Below are 24,915 nucleotides of genomic sequence, written 5' to 3' on the forward strand. Positions count from 1 at the left end.
TTCCAGCTGCAGACAGATGCACTAGCCTCCCAGCATACAGGTCATCTTCAAAAGGTGATTTCTGTCTTTAAGCACCCGCATCACCCAGGACATACCCCTTTCTCCTCAGAGGTTCAGGAGCCTGAAGACACACACTCAAAGTGTTAGGAACAGTTCTTCCCCTCTTCCAACGATTAACCCATGCACACTACCTCACAAGCACTACTATTTTTCTTTCTTTTGCTCTCTATTTGAAATACTTAGTTAATTATGTATTAAACGGAGAAGAGAGCTGCCAACAGCTGAGTTTAACTCACAGCTCAGAGTAAGGGAAACAGTCGACTGGGGGCGCTAAAGGCAGCGGCGACCTGAGAGGACCGCCGGAGCAGACCTGTTCATCCAGTAGGGGCCGCTAAAGAGGCGAGAGTTTGGGAGGACTGCTGGAGAACACCTGTTGACCAGTAGGGGGCGCTCAAGGCGGCGAGTGCGCTCCTTTGGTCCGGCAGTCGGATTTGGGCCGCGGAGCCGGAGATTCAATTTGAATTGGAGGTTAGTCGCGCCTTGATGTAATTTACGCTGTTAGCGAAGCCCTTCCGCCTTTACCAGCGATCATTTTTGAGTAGTTTAAGAAGCGATTTCTTTTGCAGGTGTACCGCAGATCCTCCCTAGGGTAATCTTGTGAATTTTAAACTAGTGGCACTTTTAATTCAGCAGCAAATTCCCAATGTGCGTGAAACCTCTGTTGATTCTAATCATGATTACATTCCATTTATGCCATGTATTTGCATTGCTGAATTTATTTTTGCAGTATATTGAGTGTGTATGTAATTCTTTTAAAATTAACATGCATGATCTCTGCATTGTTGCCACTGTCAATGAGCCTTGTTTCCCTTCAAATGATGCTTCCTTTACTGAACGCACATGGAAGCTCCTGTGTGAGTATGGGATCTTGCTCCTGTGAAAGAAAGGCAGTAGTTCGTGTGAGGATAAAGAAACAGGTCAGTAATAATAGTGATGTTGTGGATGTGGAGATGGGCTGGAAAAGTGTGTGTCCACAAGCATTTGGTCTGTACGTGGAATGACTGGAGATGCGTCTGAGCAAGTGATATGAGAGGCCATTTAGAGGGATGGAATTGAGAACAGAGTAATGTAAATTTAATATGACCTTTTGAGGGAGTATGTAAAATGCCATTAAGTATGGAAAAGATATTGAAGATTGTGACATAGTTTTTCTTAGGACACAATGCTGAGGTCAGAGGGGAGTTGTTGCAGTGGAAGAATGAGAATGTGGTCATCACCTTTGTTGCCAAATCAAAGCTATGTCACAAGGTGTTTGGTGAGAAAGGATGAGTATGTGAGTGCTAGAGACAACTTTTCCACCAATGCTAAGTCACATTGGTGGAAAAGGAAGGAAGTCTTACTGTGTCTGGCATGGAAAGCATACATTACAGAGATTGAAGTTTGTGTCACCAGTCAAAATAATCTCATTGGACTTTGTTTCTCTCTGGGATGTAACTATCAGATCAATGAAATGCATAACTGGGCGATGGAAAACATTGATCATAACAGAAAGATTTCACAAAACCAGCAAGCTGGTGCATAATTCTTGTGGCTCTCAAGACCTCTTTCATTACCCATTGCTCTCATTCTGATCCGGGTTCTTCAGCAAATGTTGAGTACTGCAACTTTCTCCAGTTTTCTCTTTCCAGTGAAACTATTATCCCTTGTGATCCTTCACTCCTACTGCCTGAGTGCCAATGTTCCCTCTTTAAGGTGTGCGCGCAAGCACATCTTTTGCTACTAGCACACAGGAATTTAAACTGCACACGAAAGATTGTCATCTTTTATCTTGTTGGCATGTTAACTGTATTTAACAATTGTACACAATCACATTTCCTTTTCCAGTTTTTCGTGTGGACGTTGTTGACAAAGTGGAGTTCGTGATGAATTGTCTGCGGATTTTAGAACTGGCTTATTTGTACTGTTCTTAATTGAAGAAATTATTCAGTGCGCACATGTTGTTGTCACTGGGCAAAAAAATGCACAGCACAAGATTTTTGTGCACACGGGTCATTACAAATTTGAGGGAACAGTGTTGAGCGCCCCATTTCTAATTCTCTTGTCCTCTCATTCACTCTGAGTTCAAGTCTCGGTCTCGTGCCTGTCCATGAACTAATGTTCTCATACTTTCTAAAAGTGATGCTTGAATCTCTGCTGGAATAACAGTTTGAACCATAATGATGTAGACATTCTGAGTAACATTCACAACACGCAGGAGGAACTCAGCAGGCCGGGCAGCATCCGTGGAAATGATCAGTCAACGTTTCGGGCCGGAACCCTTCGTCAGGACCCTTCTGACGAAGGGTTCCGGCCCGAAATGTTGACTGATCATTTCCACGGATGTTGCCTGACCTGCTGAGTTCCTCCAGCATGTTGTGAGTGTTGCTTTGACCCCAGCATCTGCGGAGTATTTTGTGTTAGACATTCTGAGTGACCGCATGACACCTATCCTCCAGTGCACAGGGTTACAAAAGGCTGCGGAGGGCTATAGACTCAAGCTGGTCCGTCATGGGCACAACCTTTGCCACTATTGAGGGCCTCTTCAAGAGGCAATACCTCAAGAGCCCAGCATATATCACTGGAACCTCCGCTTCTGGAACATGTTCCTACTAATGGGGATAAGGTGTAGGAACCTGAAGACCTGCACTCAGTAATACAGAAATAGTTTCTTCCCCTCTGCTATCCGATTTCGGAACAGTCTGTGAACACTACCTTTGTAATGTGTGGTAGCTATGTCTTTTTATTTTTATTTATTAAGAGAAACAGCACAGAATCACCACCCAGCAATCCACCTATTTAACCGTAGCCCAATCATGGGACAATGTACAGTGACCAATAGCCTGCTAACTGGTATGGCTTGAGCTCTGGGAGGAAACTGGAGTGCCTGGAGGAAAGCCACGTGGTCACAGGGAGAACGTAAAAACTCCTTACAGATGGTACCAGAGTTGAACTCCGAACTTGGAACGCCCCAAGCTGTGCTAATCACTACGCTACCATGTCGCTGTACTGAAGCCACAAATAAACAAATTTCACATCATCTGAGTCAGTGATAATCAACCTGATTCTGAGATGGCATTGACAACGTGGAGCAGACGGTATTTTGTAGAGGTGGATTGGCTAGAATATAAATTTCACTGTTAGCACCAATCTATGGCACTTTAGGTATGCTCATCGAACAGATAAGAGATGGCAAATTAGGTTCAGTACAAGTAGAGTGTAGAAAGAGGTGATCAGAATACCAGGGCTAAGGGCAATTTTAAACAAAAGACAAGGTCGGTTGCTCCAAAGTCCATTTCTCTGCTATCAATTCTACAGGGTAAAAAATTTATCAATGGTTACAAGTTATTATGAGTAACACACTGAACTCTTTCCAAAAAATTGTATGTTGCACAATTTGGACACGCAACTGAAGGCGAATATCCTTTCCAGTGTATTAACAAAATTGAGTTGTCAGAGTTTGACAATTATTGCAACAGATGTCAGGTGTATATGATGACGGGTGTACAGGACTTGGTCTACAAGTTGCAGATGATATAAAACGTGGCATAGTGAACTGTTACATGTGTCATAATTGACTTGCTAATAGATGGGATGGGTAGCTGAGAGAAGAAAATTCATGCTGAGAAATGCACATTGTCACAGTTTGGTAGGGAGAATGAGAAGAGGAATACAGGCAGAATATCTTGAGATTTTATCTGCATTGTTCATTGAAAGTGGCAGGACAGAACAGCTAAGATCCTTGTCTTTATTCATTGTTATCATACACAATAACTGGGAGGTCATGATGAACCTTTGTAAGACTTTGATGTGGTATATGGGGTCCAGTTCTGAATGTCACACTATCAGAAAAAGGTGAAGGCATGAGGGGGGTTGCTGAAGAGATTTATTCAAAGAATTCTGTGCTTTCGGACTTCATGTGAACAGAGATATGACAGGCCATATATAAATTAGATAGAGCCAGTTCCCAATGGCAGAAGAGGATGAGGATGTAAGATGAAGGTGACTGATAAATGAATGAAAAGTGACATTTTCACTTTTGTAGGTCTTTATCAAAATCAGGTTTAATATCACTTCATATGTTGTGAAATTTGTTGTTTTGCAGCAGCTCTATATTGCAATACATAAAAAAACTAAATCACAATAGGAGGCATATATTAAAAAAAAGTTAAATTAAGTAAGTGGTGCAAAAAGAGAGAAAAAAATAGTGAGGTAGTATTCCCGGATTCATTGTCCATCCAGAATTCTGAAGTTGGAGGGGAAGAAGCTGTTCCTGATAAGTTTAGGGTTTCATAGTAGGCAGAAACAGGTTTGTTTGCAGTGCTTAAAAGAGAACTTGATAATTATCTGAAAGGAAAGAATTTGCAGGTTTACAATGGTGCTACTGAAGGTGGGCGAAAGCTTACTGGCAGTTTTCAAAGCAAGAAATAGAACTAAATACTCTATTAATAATGCTCTTTATGTGGAAAATTGTTGTAACCGATCACCGCAATGAAGAGGCGAGATTGATCCGAGGATTGAGGCGTGTGGGTGCGAGGCAGAGTCAGAGCGTAGTCGAGGCATGTTGGAGTGGCTGGAACAAGGTCGAGCCATGTTCGAGTTGGAGTCAGAGATGGAGTTGGAGCAAGCAGAGTTGACAAAAGTTGGAGCAGAGTTTTTCCTGAACCCATCCACCTGAATCGAGAGTGAGGTTGGAGCCATCTAAGCACTGGGCCGATTTGGAAACGTCAAGTACAGGTCAGCACAGAGTGTTTTGCAGGTCTCGGGTCCTAGTGTAGGGGACAACCCGGTGCTTGGGCAGCTTAAATGCCATCACTGTCTGGTATGGAGGGGCTACTGCACAGGACCGAAAGAAGCTGCAGAAGGTTGTAAATCTAGTCAGCTCCATCATGGGCACTAGCCTACAAAGTACCCAGAACATCTTTAGGGAGCAGTGTCTCAGAAAGGCAGCATCCATTATTAAGGACCTCCAGCACCCAGGGCATGCCCTTTTCTCACTGTTACCATCAGGTAGGAGATACAGAAGCCTGAAGGCACACACTCAGCGATTCAGGAACAGCTTCTACCCCTCTGCCATTGATTCCTAAATGGATATTGAAGCTTTGGACACTACCTCACTTTTTTTTAATATACAGTATTTCAGTTTTTGCACATTTTAAAAAATCTATTCAATATACATGATTTACTTGTTTATTTATTATTATGTTTTATTATTTTTTTCTCTCTCTGCTAGATTATGTATTGCATTGAACTGCTGCTGCTAAGTTAATGAATTTCACGTCACATGGCGGTGAAAATAAACCTGATTCTGATGCCGTGTCCAGATGGACTGAAAAGTCAGGGTGTTGGGACTGGAGGTGAGGGTCGGGGCTAGTTCCGCTCTGCGACATTTTAATCAGCTCTCCTTAGCGCTGAAGGCTGTGCCGTGCTCCCCTTGCTCCAGGCTTAGTGCCAGTGAGCTTCGTGACGATTTGCCCTACTGTGTGATGAACTGAGAAAGATATGGACTTACTCTAGCTGTGCAGGCTTCGGGTTTATGGGTTCAATTTCTTTCTGAACGCTGGTGCTTCCTTCATTGTTTGCATGATTTGTTTTTTTTCTCTCTGTGCATTGGATGTTGGTCTTTTTATTAAATTGGGTTCCTTCGGGTTTCTTGTGGCTGCCTGTAAGCAGATGAATCTCAAGGTTGTATGATTTATACATATTTGATAAAAAATGTACTTTGAACCTTGGATTTAAGGACAAAATGATAGACTGCTCAAACATTGAGTCAATACAGATTTGACAGGGCAAAAGGCCTCTTTACTTGCTAAAGCTACTTTGTTATTCCGTAATACAGAAGTTCCGGGTTTCATAATTGTTTGTGAATACAAATGTATGATTAGAGACATTGAACCACTTTTTTGCAGAGGTGTTCCATGGTTACAGAATGTTTTGGCAATGAAACGTAGGGACTGTTTACTCTTTTCCATAGATGCTGCCTGACCTGCCAAGCTCCTGCAGCGTTTTGAATATGTTGCTTTGGATTTCCAGTATCTGCAGACTTTCTCCTGTAAATAAAAATTGGAATATGTTTAGCAGCACACTGTTACTGTTTATAGTAATGTAGTTGAAGTACAAGTTTGCATGTTTTGGAATGCATTCAAGATTGTATGAGTACAGATATCACACACACTACAGTTAATTTGGAGTTGAATAGATGTGGAACATCACTGCTGTTTATTTTCGTATGTTTTAATGTGCTTCTGACCTTACTGTAACTTCCTTTGTATATTTCACTAGTTAAGACAGTGAACAGAATTTGCTTTTAATCAAAAAAAGAATTGAACACTATTACCATGGAGTAAATTTGGAAAGCTGAAAAAGAGAACCTGAATAACACTGTGCATTTTGTTTACATTTTGTTTTTGTTTATTCTCTTTTAGTAACCAAGATGCCCCAAATCCAGCTTGATGGGATTAGTATTGATTTTCCATATATTCCCTATAAATGCCAGGAAGATTATATGTCCAAGGTGATAGAATGCCTACAAAAGGTAATAAGCTAGATATACTGTATTACATATTATTCAGCAACGATTTCACTGTTTTCCTTCTAGTATTAAAACATATTTTCAAACACGATGCATTGTGGTTTGTTCATTCAGTGAAACTAAGATACTGTTAAATTTTAGTGTATACATAGTTATTGCAGTATGTCAAATCATAAAAATGATTTTCCTCCCACCTGTCTCCTGACAAACCTAATATCTAGCTGATAATATAGATTTAAGATTGTTTAATGTTATTTCATGTATGCAATTGTAAGGAGAACAAAGTAATTGTTACTCTGGATCTGATGCAGCGCTGAGGATTAAAAGTAGATCATGTTGGTTTGTTAGGTCTGGTCCTGGGTCAAAATGAGAACCTATAATCGTGTTTCACATAATTTAATAAATCACATAATTGAAGTTAGTCTAGTTATCACCTTGTACTACATTTGCCATTTGGCTTTTCGTGTGAAGGGTGATAGGGCACAGAATTAAAAAGCACTTATAGTTAGTGCCATATTTTAATCTCTATGCAATCAGTCATAATGACTTTTTAAACTAACAGTTGCTGCCTGAGGACAATGAGCATTAATGGACCAGCTGTTCATAATCTGGACAGTTTTATACTGAATTGTGGACATACCTTTTATGTAAGTACATACACAAAGAACATTGCATTGTGTGCAAGATATTTCCTATCAAAGTTGGTGTTCATGGCTCTGATGTTTTCCATCATCACTGTGGTTGGTCACAGGTAATATCGTACCTAATTTAGCCTGAAATAAGAACTAGGGTACAATATCTCTGCTTCACACTTCATTTATTTATTTAGAGATGCAGAACAGAACAGGCCTATCAGGGCCAACAAGCCATGCCATCCAGCAGCCCACCTATTTAACACTAGCCTAATCACAGGACAATTTACAGGAATCACTTACCCTACTAACTGTTACATCTTGGATTGTGGGAAGAAACCGGAGCACCAGGAGAAAACCCAGCAGTCGTGAGGAAAATGTACAACTCCTTACAGACGGGGCACAAATTGAACTCCAATCTTCAACACCACTCCCCCTCACCCAAGCCGTAATAGCATGCGCTAACAGCTACACTATGGTGAAAGTATAGATGCATTTCGGGGGCTTTTCAATTTTGTTGGCTGAGTAAAGGGCAGAAACTACCAATAGACAATAGGTGCAGGAGTAGGCCATTCAGTCCTTCGAGCCAGCACCACCATACACTGTGATCATGGCTGATCATCCACAGTTGGTACTGCGTTCCTGCCTTCTTCCTATATCCCTTGACTACACTATCTTTAAAAGCTCTATCTAACTCTTTCTCGAAAGCATCCAGAGAATTGGCCTCCACTGCCTTCTGAGGCAGAGCATTCCACAGATCCACAACTCCCTGGGTGAAAAAGTTTTTCCTCAACTCTGTTCTAAATGGCCTACCCCTTATTCTTAAACTGTGGCCTCTGGTTCTGGATTCCCCCAACACTGGGAACACATTTCCTGCCTCTAAGAGTGTCCAATCCCTTAATAATCTTGTATGTTTCAATCAGATCCCCTCTCATCCTTCTAAATTCCAGTGTATACAAGCCCAGTCGCTCCAATCTTTCAACATATGACAGTCCCGCCATCCCGGGAATTAACCTTGTGAACCTACGCTGCACTTCCTCAATAGCAAGAAAGTCCTTCCTCAAATTTGGAGACCAAAACTGCACACAGTACTCTAGGTGTGGTCTCACCAGGGCCCTGTACAGCTGCAGAAGGACCTCTTTGCTCCTATACTCTACTCCCCTTGTTATGAAGGCCAACATGCCATTAGCTTTCTTCAGTTCCTGCTGTACCTGCATGCTTACTTTCAGTGACTGATGAACAAGGACACCTAGATCTCGTTGTACTTCCCCTTTTCCTAACTTGACACCATTCAGATTGTAATCTGCTTTCCTGTTCTTGCCACCAAAGTGGATAACCTCACATTTATCCACATTAAACTGCATCTGCCCACTCACCCAACCCGTCCAAGCCTCGCTGCATTCTTATAACATCCTCCTCATATTTCACACTGCCACCCAGCTTTGTTTCATCTGCAAATTTGCTTATTTTACTTTTAACTCCTTCATCTAAATCATTAATGTATATTGTAAATAGCTACGGTCCCAGCACCGAGCCTTGCGGTACCCCACTAGTCACTGCCTGCCATTCTGAAAGGGACCCGTTAATCCCTATTCTTTGTTTCCTGTCTGCCAACCAATTTTCTATCCATGTCAGTACCCTACCCCCAATACCATGTGCTCCAACTTTGCCCACTAATCTCCTATGTGGGACCTTATCAAAGGCTTACTGAAAGTCTAGGGACACTACACTACATTCACCTTGTCCATTTTCAGAGTTACATCCTCAAAAAATTCCAGAAGATTAGTCAAGCATGATTTCCCCTTCGTAAATCCATGCTGACTTGGACTGATCCTGTTACTGCTATCCAAATATGCTGCTATTTCATCTTTTATAATTTACTCCAGCATCTTTCCCACCACTGATGTCAGGCTAACTGGTCTATAATTCCCCATTTTCTCTGTCCCTCCTTTCTTAAAAAGTGGGATAACATTAGCTACCCTCCAATCCACAGGAACTGATCCTGAATCTATAGAACATTGGAAAATAATTACCAATGCATCCATGATTTCTAGCGCCACCTCCTTAAGTACCCTGGGATGCAGACCATCAGGCCCTGGGGATTTATCAGCCTTCAGTCCCATCAGTCTATCCAACACCATTTTCTACCTAATGTGAATTTCCTTCAGTTCCTCCGTTACCCTAGGTCCTCTGGCCACTATTACATCTGGGAGATCGTTTGTCTCTTCCCTAGTGAAGACAGATCCAAAGTACCTGTTCAACTCGTCTGCCATTTCTTTGTTCCCCATAATAAGTTCACCCGTTTCTGTCTTCAAGGGCCCAACTTTGGTCTTAACTAATTTTTTCCTCTTCACATAGCTAAAGAAGCTTTTACTATCCTCCTTTATATTCTTGGCTAGCTTATCTTCGTACCTCATCTTTTCTCCCCACCTCATCTTTTTTCCCCATATTGCCTTTTTAGTTATCTTCTGTTGCTCTTTAAAAGTTTCCCAATCCTTTGGCTTCCCACTCATCCTTGCTATGTCATACTTCTTCTCTTTTATTTTTATACTGTCCTTGACTTCCCTTGTCAGCCATGGTCGCCCCTTACTCCCCTTAGAACCTTTCTTCCTCTTTGGAATGAACTGATCCTGCACCTTCTGTATTATTCCCAGAAATACCTGCCATTATTGTTCCACTGTCATCCCTGCTAGGGTAATCTTTCCAGCCAACTTTGGCCAGCAACTCCCTCATGGCTCCATAGTCCCCTTTGTTCAACTGTAATACTGACACTTGCGATTTTCCCTTCTCCCTCTCAAATTGTAGATGAAAACTTATCATATTATGGTCACTACCTCTTAATGGCTCCTTTATTTCGAGTTCCCTTATCAAATCCAGTTCATTACACAACACTAGATCCAGAATTGCCTTCTCCCTGGTAGGCTCCAGTACAAGCTGCTCTAAGAATCCATCTCGGAGGCACTCCACAAACTCCCTTTCTTGGGGTCCAGTACCAACCTGATTTTCCCATTCTACCTGCATGTTGAAATCCCCCATAACAACCGTAGCATTACCTTTGCGACATGCCAATTTTAACTCTTGATTCAACTTGCACCCTATATCCAGGCTACTGTTTGGGGGCCTGTAGATAACTCCCATTAGGGTCTTTTTGCCCTTACAATTTCTCAGTTCTATCCATACAGACTCTACATCTCCTGATTCAATATCACCCCTCGCAAGGGACTGAATTTCGTTCCTAACCAACAGAGCCGCTCCACCCCCTCTGCCCACTTGTCTGTCCTTTCGATAGGATGTATATCCTTGAATATTCATTTCCCAGCCCTGGGCCTCTTGCAGTCATGTCTCTGTTATTTCTACAACATCATATTTGCCAATTTCCAACTGCGCCTCAAGCTCATCCACTTTATTTCTTATATTTCATGCATTCATATATAATATTTTTAATCCATTAATCCCCTCACCTTTCACATCGATTCCTATTGCACGTGGCCATACTCTCCAATCCTTTCTTGAGCTTTCTGCTCCAGTCTAAAGGTGATCTGCTGTATATTTAGAGGTTTCTCTCAATAAATTAGTTTCACAGATTGTTGTGGATCTCTTTGTGAAGATTGTTTGGAGGTGTTTCTATTGGTGGAACAATGTACTGTGGAAAATTATATATTCTGTTTTTATTTTACAGAAAGTGAATGGAGTTCTGGAAAGCCCTACAGGGACAGGAAAAACACTTTGTCTTTTGTGTGCTTCCCTGGCCTGGAGGCAACATTTAAGAGACAGTATTTCAGCAAATAAAATAGCTCAGAAGTTAAATGGTGATGAACTTTTCAATAACAGGCCTCTGTCTTCATGGGGAAGTGGATCTGTAGATGCTGACTTGGGTAAGATCAACTTTTACCTTGCTTCCTTTCTCCCATCTGTTATATTAGTTGCACATGATACAGTGGCATGCAAAAGTTTGGGCAGCCCTGGTCACAATTTCAGTTACTGTGAATAGCTAAGCGAGTAAAGGATGACCTGATTTCCAAAAGGCATAAGGTTAAAGATGACACATTTCTTTAATATTTTAAGCAAGATTACTTTATTATTTCCATTTTTTACAGTTTCAAAATAACAAAAAAGGAAAAGTTTGGGCACTCTGCATGGTCAGTACTTAGTAACACCCCCTTTGGCAAGAATCAGAGCTTGTAAACACTTTCTGTAGCCAGCTAAGAGTCTTTCAATTCTTGTTCGGGGGATTTTCGCCCATTCTTCCTTGCAAAAGGCTTCTAGATCTGTGAGACTCTTGGGCCGTCTTGCATGCACTGCTCCTTTGAGGTCTATCCACAGATTTTCAATGATGTTTAGGTTGGGGGATTGTGAGGGCCATGGCAAAACCTTCAGCTTGCGCCTCTTGAGGAAGTCCATTGTGGATTTTGAGGTGTGTTTAGCATCATTATCCTGTTGTAGAAGCTATCCTCTTTTCATTTTCAGCTTTTTTACAGACGGTGTGATGTTTGCTTCCAGAATTTGCTGGTATTTAATTGAATTCATTCTTCCCTCTGCCAGTGAAATGTTCCCCATGCCACTGGCTGCAACACAAGCCCAAAGCATGATCGATCCCCCCCCCCCCCCCGTGCTTAACAGTTGGTGAGGTGTGCTTGTCATGAAATTCTGCACCCTTTCTTCTCCAAACATACATTTGCTCATTGTGGCCAAAAAGTTCTATTTTAACTTCATCAGTCCACAGGACTTGTTTCCAAAATGCATCAGGCTTGTTTAGGTTTTCCTTTACAGACTTCTGACGCTGAATTTTGTGGTGAGGACGCAGGAAAGGTTTTCTTCTGATGACTCTTCCATGGAGGTCATATTTGTGCAGGTGTCGCTGCACAGTAGAACAGTGCACCACCACTCCAGAGTCTGTTAAATCTTCCTGAAGGTCTTTTGCGGTCAAACGGGGGTTTTTGGTCTTCCAGACCTCAACTTGACCTCCACCGTTCCTGTTAACTGCCATTTCTTAATTACATTACGAACTGAGGAAACGGCTACCTGAAAATTCTTTGCTATCTTCATATAGCCTTCTCCTGCTTGGTGGGCATCATTTATTTTAATTTTCAGAGTGCTGGGCAGCTGCTTAGAAGAGCCAGCCCATGGCTGCTGATTGTTGGGACAAGGTTTGATGAGTCAGGGTATTTATAAAGCTTTAAAATTTGCATCACCTGGCCTTTCCTAACAATGATTGTGAACAAGCCATAGCCCTAACAAGCTAATTAAGGTCTGAGACCTTGGTGAAAGTTTCCTGAGAGCTCAAATCTCTTGGGGTGCCCAAACTTTTGCATGGTGCTCCTTTCCTGTTTTTCACTGCAAAATTGTACAAAACAAAAATTATACACTAATCTTGCTTAAAATGTTGAAAACAATGTTTCATCTTTAACTTTATGACTTTTGGAGATCAGTTCATCTTCTACTCACTTAACTATTCACAGTAACAGAAATTTTTTGTCCAGGAGTGCCCAAACTTTTGCATGCCACTGTAGGTGCCTCATTGAAGAACCAAAGTGGAATTTATCACATGACATCCATTAATGTGCATTTTTCAACACAAAATGCAGTCAGAGCTAAAATTGGAATCCTGTCTTTATTTTTTTCCTTAATTTCCTTACAATAGTACACCAGTATCAGTGCTACCAACACTGTCACTTACTTGTTCTATCAAATGTAATTAAAATTCCCTTTTGATGACCTTCTGGAGTAAGTATATTGCATTGTGATGGCCATCAGAGTTACAACTGTTGAGTCAATCCTGATAGAAAATCTCAGCAGTCATTTTGTAATTTGAAAATGGAGATACAAGGTTGTAGAGCAAGTTTGTGTCCTCAGGCAGCAGATCCTAAATCCCTGCTTCATTCTTAATGGCACTTAAAACTTTTTAAAATAGTTTAAATAAATGACAGTAACTCAAACTATTGGAAAAGAATTTAAAAAAAACATAAATATGAAGCAAAAAAATAAGGCATGTACCCTTGCAATAAAGGTTGGTGACCTTTTTGCATAAGCAAAGCCACCAGGCTAAGATGGATCTTAGTGCTCATGTTGTAGCCTGGATGAAATCACTGGAGAGACAGAGTCACTGGTAGATACAAAGCAGCTTCTTTATTCGACACAACAAGGTACAGCAGGGATCATACAGACAGAGACGTTTTCGGTAGGAAGGTCTGCTAGTCCAATGTGGGCTCGATATTTATAGGCTAAACACAAAGGCAATCGCTACTTAAAAAGTTATAGACAATGCTTCCTTTTGAAGCTACATACAAACATCACACCTACTGACTTCATCCTTTCCTTCCAACGCTAACATGTCTGGGTTCGTATCCACAGCCTAAAATCCACATTCTTAAAGGAATGCAAGATAAATCCACAATACATTTATTTGGCATTTTACATGCTAACATAAAGGACAATTAATATTATAAAGTATAGATAATGCTGTCTTCGAAACTACCTGTAAACTTCACACTTCCATCCGCAGTGTCTGGCTAGTATCCCGATATTCACAGCTTTTAGGAAATGCATTGTTGTGAATTCAATCCACAGTATTTTGTCAAACAGAAGACTGGTGGCCAGCGTCATTTAAGTGTAAATGAATCATCTACCCAAAAACTCACTCTAACAGTCCCTCCTCTTGGCCCTCCTGGACAAAATATTACATTTGTACCAGAAAAGGCCAACCTAGGAGGATCTGCTCAAATAGGGCAGCAAAAACGCCCTGTCTCAAAATTCCCCCCCGATTTTGTGTGCCTCGATATCTATCCTAGCATTCCCTAATTGCTACCTACCAAATGTTAAGCAGAGAGGCTGTTCCAAGTCTTTAGAAATGCGGCTCCTTCCGTGTGCCTGTCAGCTCTTTCCCTGCATACTGATTGCAGTTTAATCACATTCCTTTGTCTTCAGCCCTTTATCCTCTGGTCACTGAGACTCTCCTTCCAGGAGCACCCACAGGCTCTCTCATTGATGTACAGGAAGGGGTTGGGGTGGCCTCTATGTAAACGTCTGCAAGGACCTCTCCCAGGTGGCACCCCCTTCCGAACTGTTCGGTCGATCACTGGCTCAACTGCTGAAAAGGGCCGAGTTCCTCAGACTGGGGGTGACCGCTTCCAGATGCCATGTGCAGTCTGAAATGCCATCGAAGTGGTGGAACTTGCCGTCTCTGCTTTAATTCAAAAATCCCTCCCCATCTATTTCCCAATAAATTTCTATACTATGCTATAAAATTAATCATCTACCTTCAGCAACCAGCCTTCTTTACAGAGTACTACTTTAGCAGGCTATTCATGGTTTTCCAACATGCTCTCAGTGTCTTCTGCCACGCTCTCGGCCTTTTCTGCCTTTGCGTTTTCTCCGGGTATGTTTTCATCAGCTGTGGTCTGGTCTGGCATGGCCAGCTGGTGTTCCTCTCTTAGGTTCTCTGTAATTACATGGTTACTGGGTAAATTTGGTTCCGCACTCTGTCTGCGGGAGCAACAAGAGGGTGAGTCGTATGCTTTAATCTGGGTCCAGTGTTTCCACTGACTGCCTCACCGAGTCTGTACACAAACGCACATCATTAGTTAAGAGTACCGTCTGTGGTCCTATCCACTTGGGGACAAACCCCGGCCTTTCCGGCAGCACCCTCACCATAACTTGGTTGCCGGGCTGTGGAAGGACTATCTCCTTTCCCCCTGGCTCTCTCTGATCAGTGATTCGCTGTTATTTCGCTAGGTCCTTTAATACTTAAAGTTGGTTACAAAGGTATTTCACATATTGTGTCATTCTACCCTGTAAGCCCCAGGCTCCCCGCAACCCATAATTACCCCATAAGAGAGTTGCATTGCTCGCCCCATCAATAATTCGTAGGGGCTGAGACCCAAATTGCTGTTCGGAGTTGCACGCAATTTCATCAGGATTCCTGGTAATACATCAACCCATGTCTTTCCTGTCTCGGCTATAGCTTTGGCTACCATATTCTTGATTGTTCGGTTCATCCTTTCTACCATCCCTGAACTCTGGGGGTGGTAGGGTACGTGGAACCGTTGTCGAATCCCTAGCAGCCGGCACATTTCCTTCATCACTTTCCCCGTGAAATGTGCTCCCTGATCTGAATCCACCTGAACTGGGGTTCCCCACCTTGTGAGGATTTCCTGAACTAGGATTCATGCAGCGGTGCGGGAGGTGCAGTCCCTTGTTGGGAAAGCCTCTACCCACCGGGTGAAGTGATCCATAATTACTAGATGGTAACTTTTCCCCCTGCTTTTTGACAGGGGCTCTGTGAAGTCTATCCGGATACTTTCCCAGCGTCCCCTCAGCTGAGGCTGATTTGTCAGCTGTAGCTTTCTGCCCTTACCAGGGTTATGCTGGGCACAAATGATACAATGGTGGCAGAATTTCTCAACGTCCCTGCCCATCCCTGGCCACCACCAGTCCTGCCGGAGGGTTGTGATCATGCTGTGCCTTCCCTGATGCATCACCCCATGATATAACTTCAGTAGTATCTGTCTAATACAGGGTGGGGCCACCGCGACTCTTTCCTCCCCATGTGTCCAGCACCCATCTGTTCCCTCCTTTGCTCCTTTTCTCCTCCATTCTTCCTTCTCTTCTGCCTCTACCTCTTCATATAATTTTACTAGGCTGGCTTCTGTCATTTTCTCCTGCACCCTTGCAATTTCAATTCCCTCTTGTTCCCTTGCTGCCTTATTCACAGTAATGTCTGCCCTTGGAAGAGCTGGGAAAACTTTATGTTCTGGAATGGTCACAGTCTCTCTGAGTATCCCCTGGTGTTTTTGTTCCTTCGCTATACCCTGAACAGCGGTCAGTGTGTCAGTTTGTATAGGGTCCTGCTTAGGGGGTTTATACAGACCCTCCTCTATTTTAACTGGGTTTATCTCTACTCGACCACAATCTTGCTTGTGTGTAGCCCACACTGCTGGGAACTACTGACAAGGTAATCCATAGACCCCATCTGGGCTGCAGTCTCTGGTGATCGGGGTAGCTGCGACTATGCTAGGCAGGTTGTGTATTCTGTTGGTTGTATGCGTTCGCTGCCGCTGACTCGTCCATATTATTTCTCCCTTTCCTGAATCTGTAACAGCTCCTGCTTCCCGTAGGATGTCTATTCTAAGGATCTTGCCCTCATTATTTGTACATACCCAGAAATACACTGGAAGCTGCACTCCCCCGATTTCTAGTATTTGCGACTCATTTCTTTCAGCTTTTACTGTTTTCCCTCCTACACCCCTGATATAACTGGCCTGTCCTGTTGTTGGTAAGGGTAAGTCTGTTATCGATACCGATGCCCCTGTGTCCACTAACATATTGCATTGCCGTCCCCCTAACTATGCCGTTGTGTATATCCGCAGGTCACCAGCGCTGGCAGTGGAGCCCGCTGCCACGTCTTTTTCTGCCCTTAGAGGCGCTGTTACTAACTCTTTGATCTGATCAACAGTCAGACTGGTTGCTGATGGGGTGAGTGACTGGGTGTCTGCCGTGACCTTTGCCTGGGATTTCTCCCTCCCTTTTGGACACTGTCTCCAGCTGTGTCCCAACAGGCCACAGCTGTAGCAAATCAACTCCTTCACTGTCTTATAACTGGTATGGCAGTCCTTTGCTAGGTGCCCTGGCTGCCGGCAAGCAAAACAGACTCTCCGGAACATCACAGCAGCTAGATCCACTATACCCACTTTACGATTTCTCTTGCCTTTTCTTTGGTCTATCTCACTGGCCCATGAAACTATCGCAGAGTAGTTGGACCCCACCGTTATGCCTAAATCTAAAACTTCCTGGTGGGCTGAGCTCAGGCCTTCCTTCAGCATTTTTAGGAAGACTGGGTCGTCCCTCCCTGGATTATCAAACCCTGAATACTCCTCGTGTGCTCGATATTTACGTTCTGCATAATCCATGGCTGTCTCGTCAGCCTCTGGGTCACTGCCATTATCATTCGGCAGCTACTCTCGTCTCCCCCCAGCCGCTGCCTCACTTCCCCTTTAAAGGAGCGATATCCTTCTTCATTACTGGCGCTCCCAGTAGTTGCCCATGTAGCATCCCGCACCCCCTGGTCCATCCTGTCCCACATATTCCTCGGGCACTTCGCTTTTACCTACACGTGTATATCTTTAGGGTGTATCTGGTGAATTTCAACCGCTTCCTGGAACTTGTGCCAGTATTCTGAATTCCCACAGTGAGGGCAACTCAGACAAGATGCTCTGTTTCTCCCCGGGGGTGTAGGGCGTATGAATAGTTGTAATCAAGGTCAAGGGCTGGCTCGGATCAACAGGGTTCTCAACCTGACGTTGCCTGACCTCAATAGGTGCCATTCTGGTAGATCTATCTGGGTAAAACCTCTCCCAGAGATATCTCCATACTAATTCCCACACTACGCAAAATATAAAACCGTAGAGTAGGTATTCCACAGTCTGCCACTTTTGAGTACCTGAACTCATGATGCCTGCTGTCTTCATTAGCATCACACTTGCAAACGCATGCACTAAAATGCAGCTCCCTGAGCGAGTATACATGCCCCTATTCTGGTCGTACTGTTGGTTACCAGCTTTTGCAACTGGTGGTCCAAGTCTCACCAAGTTAACATGCAAAGATTCCTCATTTACAGAAACATACATGCACACACACACACACACACACACACACACACACACACACACACACACACACACACACACACACACACACACACACACATACTTTTATATCTACCAGTTCAGCTTTCCACGTTTGTGATACCTTGTGTCCCGTGCACCACCGACCGAACAGATCCAAGTGTGAGTGTTATTTTAGAAAAATACTCACCAACTTAGACTGCTAGGAGCGCTGGCCACATGACGGGTCACGAAGTATCCCACCCCTGACACCAAATGTTGTAGCGTGGATGAAATCACTGGAGAGACAGAGTCACTGGTAGATACAAAGCAGCTTCTTTATCCAACACAACAAGGTGCAGCAGGCATCATACGGATGGAGACGCTTTCAGTAGAAAGGTCTGCTAGCCCAATGTGGGCTTGATATTTATATGCTAAACTCAAAGGCAATCACTACTTAAAAAGTTATAGACAATGCTTCCTTTTGAAGCTACGTACAAACATCACACCTTCTGACTTCATCCTTTCCTTCCAACGCCAACATGTCTGGGTTGGTATCCACAGCCTTTAGGAATGTAAGTTAAATCCACAATACATTTATTTGGCATTTTACGTGCTAACATAGAGGACAATTAATATTATGAAGTATAGATAATACTGTCTTCGAAACTACCTGTAAACTTCACACTTCCATCCGCAGCATCTGGCTAGTATCCCGATATTCACAGCTTTTAGGAAATACATTGTTGTGAACTCAATCCACAGTATTTTGTCAAGTAGGAGACTGGTGGCCAGAGTCATTTAAGTGTAAATTAATCATCTACCCAAAAACTCACTCTAACCCTCGGATCAAGGCTTTTGTGTGTCTGCCGCAGGACTCAGCAGTAAGTGGCTCAGAGGATCAGATGCACTGGCTGCTCATTTTCAGCTTAATCTACCTTCTGTGTTTCAGTGCACAGCTGCAGAATTCAAAATTAAACTGACCTGGCACAGAAAATATCTCACTAAATATTGGCTGATTTAAGTACATTTTAACCTGCTGATAACATAATAAAACAGAAAAGGGGTACAATTACTCAATATCACTGACCAGCTGAGCATATCCAGTGTTTGCAGTTTTACTTTCGACTTCTAGTATTTCATTTTTACCTCAGTAAAAAACTCTGCAAAAGCTGGAAAGTAGGGTGACTGTAAATGAGTTGTTTTCTTGGCTCAACTTTCTATGATTCTATTCTATCCCATGAGTCATTGAATTTGAAAAGAAAAATAACTAATTTTGAAGGACTGTCAGGCAGAATTATGTGGAAGATGGTAGGTGAATTAATTCTCAAGTAACTTAAATGGTCTACTAGAACTCAGCATCCAATGTATCCACAAATAAACACCACTTGCATAAGGTAGCAGAAAGTCATATGTCTTTAGTGGGTATTACCCTATTCATTGAGAAAAGATGGAGTTAATTTTAACTTTCTTAGCCATTAAAAAAGTCCATATTTACTCAAGTATATGGATGTGGGGGGGGGGGGGGGGAAGCAAAATCCAAAAAGGAAAACAAAAGATTGCAGATGTGCAATAAAAAGAGAAAAGAGTATTTCAAGCATTTTATGTATTTTTTTATATTGTGTATGATATTTTTGTTCTGGGGGTTTGAAATTCACATCTGCTTTTGCTGATATTACTGGTCTCTTTTATCTTTACAGAACAACATTGCAGGTTACTGATTCTTTTAAATTACTTTTTCTTCCTTGTGCAAAACACACCAGTTTAATTGAGAATTTACCCTCCCCCTCCCCCTCCCCATTCTGAAACAGCTGTTATTCATCGTTCAGTGTGCAAGCCAGATTTTAGCACGTATAAAGGGATGGATAAACAACTTATTTGCTTAAAATTCAGGGAAATTTATCTGTACATAATGCTATCTTTGCACAGTTTTAATAATTCCATTCTTTTGCTGTTTGTGGTTCTGATGCTATACAAAGCCAATAGGTGAACTCGGACGGAACAGAGAACTTAATCTCTCAGTTGCCATTTCAACATTGAAGATGAAGATGGCGGCGCGACGGCAGCGTGCACGGCCTCTCCAGTGACGAATATCTGTTATCTGTCAAGTAGGAGACCGTGCACAATTCTGATTTGATGGAGACAGACGTGAGAGTACAGAGGAACATCTGGAAAACTTCTGAAATGCTCACTTCGCTGCCGCTGCTACTGTGTGGTAACCAAAATCTCTGGAGCAGAAGGCCCCGAATTACTCAGCTTTGCTTGTTTCAGCGGCCGGGGCTAGGTCGAAGGCACTCAGCAGAGGATGGCGCTTGGGAGGCTGTATCGGAGGGGCTGGTCAGAGGCTCGAAGTTTTCGGACGGATGGACTCAGTGTCAGCTGTGGTCGGCTGCTTCCAAGGCATCGGCACGTTGACGGTGCCTGGAGGTTTATGGCAGGGAGTTTCCTCCTTTTGCTGCCTGCTATCGGGGACTCGGGAGTTGATTGACTCGGGGACTTCTGAGACTTTTTTTTTACCGTGCTCATGGTTTGTTCTTCATCAAATTATGGTATTGCTTTTCACTGCTGTAACTATATGTTATAATTATGTGGTTCTGTCAGTGCTAGTCTTTGGTTTGTCCTGTTTTCTGTGATACCACTCCAGAGAAACATTGTATCATTTCTTAATGCATGTATGCATTTCTAAATGACAATAAAAGATGACTGAGTGTTCTCATAATCTAAACATTTATTTGAATAGCCCCATAATTCTTAAATTTCCATTATAACACAATATCACACAATCTTGCTTGAATAAAAGAATGGAGAAAAAATGCATCACAGACCTGCTTCTCTCATGTTTTGACAGGGTAATACTGTCATATTTAGAAGCTTCAATAGGTCTTGTTTTGCTATGTAAACAAACATTATTTTACATTCCACTCTGTACTGGTGCATCATTTTCATTTTTGATATTAATATTCTGTTGTCAATATCTGCTTCGTAGGTTATGGTGATATTCCAAAGATCATTTATGCCTCAAGGACTCATTCACAGCTCACTCAGGTTATTAGTGAGCTAAGAACTACCTCATATAGGTGAGATACCTCTTTCATATCAGCTCAGTCAGCATTTACCTTTTTCTCAAACATTGGCGCTGTCTATTACTTCTAAGGTGATAAAGTATTGTAGATTAATTTTTACCAACCTAAAACTTGTGTTACGAAAATGGAGTGTAAAGATTCTTTATTCAGTTATCTGTTTGGTGAAATTGATGTTATCTTCACTACGGCACCTTTACTACAGAGATTGCAAATATAAACTTTTAAATACCTTGCCATACCAGAATATTCTTCATTAAATAATAGTTGTTTCAAAGAAAAAACAGTAAGGCTGGTGGAACTGAATATTTTACAGATACATTACATGAAATTTTGGGTTGAAAGTGTAATTAATGTATATCTAAAGGATTTGTGCTGATATTCAGTTACAGGACATTTTTGTGAGCTATTTTTCATGAGACAGTTTCAGAGTTTATTTTTAAAAGCTGCAATTATTAATATAAAAGGAACAGCCTTAAGTAGGAAGTTCCCTTTTGTGTGATTGATGTAGTAAGTCTTCAAACAATTTTTTATTGTGGAACCATTCAGCATTGCCAACTCTGCAGAATGAATTTCTAGTCCCTTTTATAAAGTATAACCTGCACCTTTAAAAAAGAGACTATCCTATTCCCTTTTGAAATCATTAATCATTCCCATTTCTACTATTCTCATAGTTATGGCATTCCAAATCATTGCCTACTCTCCAATAAAAAGTTCTTCATTGCATTTCCCCTGTATCTCTTGTCCTGTCCATGTCTCCTAATTGCTATACTATCAGCTAATGGGAGCAGATTTTCTCTATCTCCCTTATCCCAATGGGCCTTATATATTCTCCCCTACTTATGAGTACCTGACCTACAGTAGTGTGCAAAAGTCTCAGGCACATAGATATAGCTAGGGTGCCAAATTTTTTGCACAGTACTGTAGTAATTTTATGTATTGCATGAGATATGCAAGTGATGATAAGCCTTATTCTGATATGAGTCTCTATTGTTAACTGAGAGTACAAAGGTGGCAGGAAGAGGGGTAGTGATCAATAAACCAATTGCTGGAAGTCAAATGGCCTTGCCTGGTATCTCAGGGCTGGATGTGTGTCTGTATCCATCCCACCCCTCATCCCTGGCATTCCTTCACTACTACCAGTCCCACTCCACTCCGGTGCTGCATCCTCCCCATACCTGAACATTCTTTGCTCTCACCACATTTACAAACTTGCTCTCCACTCCACCTTGACAAATACAGTATTGTGCAAAAGTCTTAGGCACTAATATATATATATATATATATATATATATATATATATATGACTGAGACCTTTGCACAGGGCTGTATTGGCAGCCATACACATAAACAAGCATTTGGAGATCTATGGGATGAATTTTCTGGTTGCTGTAGAGCTGCAGGTATCTTCTGCCATCTAGGAAATTACTTCTTGGCCGCAATTCTAACTTGCAAACTGTTTTGGGTTACGAACAGTTCATCTGAACAGAGTCCTGTCATAACTTGAGGGCAACATGATCATGTGTACTTTACTAGCTATTCTCCCAATATGTCCTTTCACCTTTATGGATCTATTCAGATTAGCTACCAGGTCCCTTTGTTCCTAAACACACTTTTATAATTGTGTCATTAAATCCCGATTACCTCTCCACATTCCTACTGCCAAAATGCATCACTTTGCACTGTTCTTCATCTGACACATCTCCGCTGCTTCTGCTAGTCTTTTCGTGGCCTGTTGCGGTTAATTAGTTTTATCATCACCTAAAATATGGTATCATTGGCAATTTTGGAAGTTTACCCTGTATTTTAATAACATTCATACATATATAAAGCAGCTAGCTTTAACTCTAAATGACCTCCATACCATTTCCTTCTCTGGAAGACCAATATTTGCCTCATTGTTGTCTTTAAGCCAAGCTTTTATTCAGTCTACATTGATCTGCCTGTTGAAAGTGTCTCGGTGTAATTGTACTGCCTTTTCTGTGGTATTTTCTCACTTTCTTAAAATCAGTATGAACAACCTTATAGTGCTTCCTTTATCAACCTTATCTGTTATATCATCATAACATCCAATTAAATTAGTCAAACACAATCTAACTTTTACAAATCAACTACAGTTTCTTTATAAATCCATATCTCGTCACTGTCTAATTTTTTTCCTAGTTGTTTTATCATAATCCTTCACCAAGAGCTTATTAAATTTCCTAGTGTTGCCATGCACTATTAGGTACATATTACCTTTGTAGTCCAAAGATCCCCACTTCACTTCCTACCATCTGGTAGATGATTTTATATTGGCTGTCACTCTATTCTCATCTTTGCTGTTTAGTTTGTTTAATAATATTCGGTTTCTTCACTTCATCTAATGAGTAGCAGCTTCATATCCCACCTTTTATGGGAATGTACCTAGGCTATACACTAGACATCTACGGAAAGATCTATTATTCTTCTGATCAGTTTTATCCTGCCTTAGTCCCCTCTAATGCTATTGAAATTTAGGAGTTATGTTTACCTTTCTCTGTTAATAATCTAAACTTTGTGATACATTTGATCCACTTGACGCAGTTCGTTCCCAACACCAGATCCAGCAGTGAATGTTGATTTGTTGGGCTGTAGACAAAGTGGTCAAGGTTCTTCTGCACACATTTTAGGAATTACTTCCTTTACATCTTTATTATCAACTCAATTAATATTTAAGGAAAGTCAACACAGTCGTATTTAGGGATTTCCCTACTGGCTTAATCCTCTATTTTCCTCTCTGTTTGGAGACCTGCAGAATTCTTGTAGGTCTACAGATCATAATCTTCTTTTTAACCTTCCTTATTTCCTTGAAGTCATCCTGCCTTACCAAGGCTGCAATGTCATGCCTAATTGGTATTCTTGCCCCACTTGGCTCTTCCTTTTCTGTCCTTTTTCTTTTATATTCAATACCTGCCACTTTTCTGTTACTGCCATTATAGTACTGGCATTGCGTAAACAGGCTGCATTAGTCAACTTTGCAGACAGAGATTATATTTGGTGTGGTCTTATTTTGAATTATAAATTTATGAACTTTTGCAGAAAACATGATGAAAACTACTGATTCAGTAGGTAAAATTATCTTTGCCTCATCACCTCTGTTATCACTTCCCTTTTTTAACCATTTAGACCAAAGGTGTGTGTACTTGGATCAAGAGAACAGCTCTGTATCCATCCTGAAGTAATGAAACTGGAAAGCAATCATGCAAAGGTAAAACAAAGCAATTCAGTTGATTTCCTTGTGTGCATTCACCTTGCATTTTAACTTTACTGGCTTTTGTTTTGCAAATTGTAAAGAGAGCCCAAATAATTTGAGATATTGCATTATAACATGTAAATAAGAAGAGATAAGAAAAAATGCTGACTCAGAAAAAATTAATATTTTTGTTAATGTTAAATCATCCTAACTCAATATAATTTTTAACTTTAAGAATGGAATAATGTTTATATGAAGAGGGAATTTTCATTTCTTGATGTGTGAATCAGAATTGGAGTCTGTCAAAGAAATTTACTATCGATGATTAGACTTAAACAAATACACAGACCCCGGTATTCGGTTTAATTACTTTATTATGTGACCATGATGCGCCCACTAAGAGACTCTGTTAAAGCGAGCACAAGCATGGTTTTGTATACCTTATGTACATATAGTTCAGCAGTTTTCAGGAGGCAAGAGTTCCTGCTTAGACCTTATCAACAATGTTCAGGATGCTTCTATACCTTACATGAAATTAGACATAGGGTCCCTACATTACACAATCAGTTCCCCATTAATTAGAAGAAGCCAAGCTGTTAGTCATGTAGTCTAAAAGGTCAATGGTTCCTTCTCATTGATTATAGAAAACAATTTATTAGTCAGAAAGCTTTGAGGGCTAAGGATTCCTCCTTGCACGCAACATCCATGTTTATCAGTTCTTCATTATTAACAGGACTTATTACATTTGTGTGTTATCATTCTTCATTTCTAACAGGACTTATTGCTAATTAGTATGAGTAGGCAGAGAGACCACATTTGCTTC

The 24,915-nt window shown here is 41.5% G+C and overlaps 1 protein-coding gene across 8 annotated transcripts in view; it reads left to right on the plus strand.

The window, feature by feature from the left end:
• Positions 1 to 446: 446 nt before the first annotated feature.
• Positions 447 to 24,915, plus strand: part of rtel1 (regulator of telomere elongation helicase 1) — a 182,808-nt gene continuing 158,339 nt past the window's right edge. For 5 of the 8 annotated variants that reach the window (XM_072240347.1, XM_072240390.1, XM_072240382.1 and 2 more), the window contains exons 1-5: positions 447 to 528; positions 6,462 to 6,571; positions 10,880 to 11,075; positions 20,785 to 20,875; positions 24,026 to 24,107. In XM_072240347.1, the coding sequence (XP_072096448.1) occupies positions 6,470 to 6,571; positions 10,880 to 11,075; positions 20,785 to 20,875; positions 24,026 to 24,107 (471 nt within the window). In that variant the 5' untranslated portion in view covers positions 447 to 528; positions 6,462 to 6,469. Of the gene's footprint in view, positions 529 to 585; positions 650 to 684; positions 978 to 6,461; positions 6,572 to 7,130; positions 7,216 to 10,879; positions 11,076 to 20,784; positions 20,876 to 24,025; positions 24,108 to 24,915 lie in introns of those variants that run through there. The other 3 variants (XM_072240367.1, XM_072240357.1, XM_072240376.1) reach the window with 3 other exon arrangements.

The sequence above is a fragment of the Mobula birostris genome, chromosome 2 (genome assembly GCF_030028105.1).
Source record: "Mobula birostris isolate sMobBir1 chromosome 2, sMobBir1.hap1, whole genome shotgun sequence".
NCBI lineage: Eukaryota > Metazoa > Chordata > Chondrichthyes > Myliobatiformes > Myliobatidae > Mobula > Mobula birostris.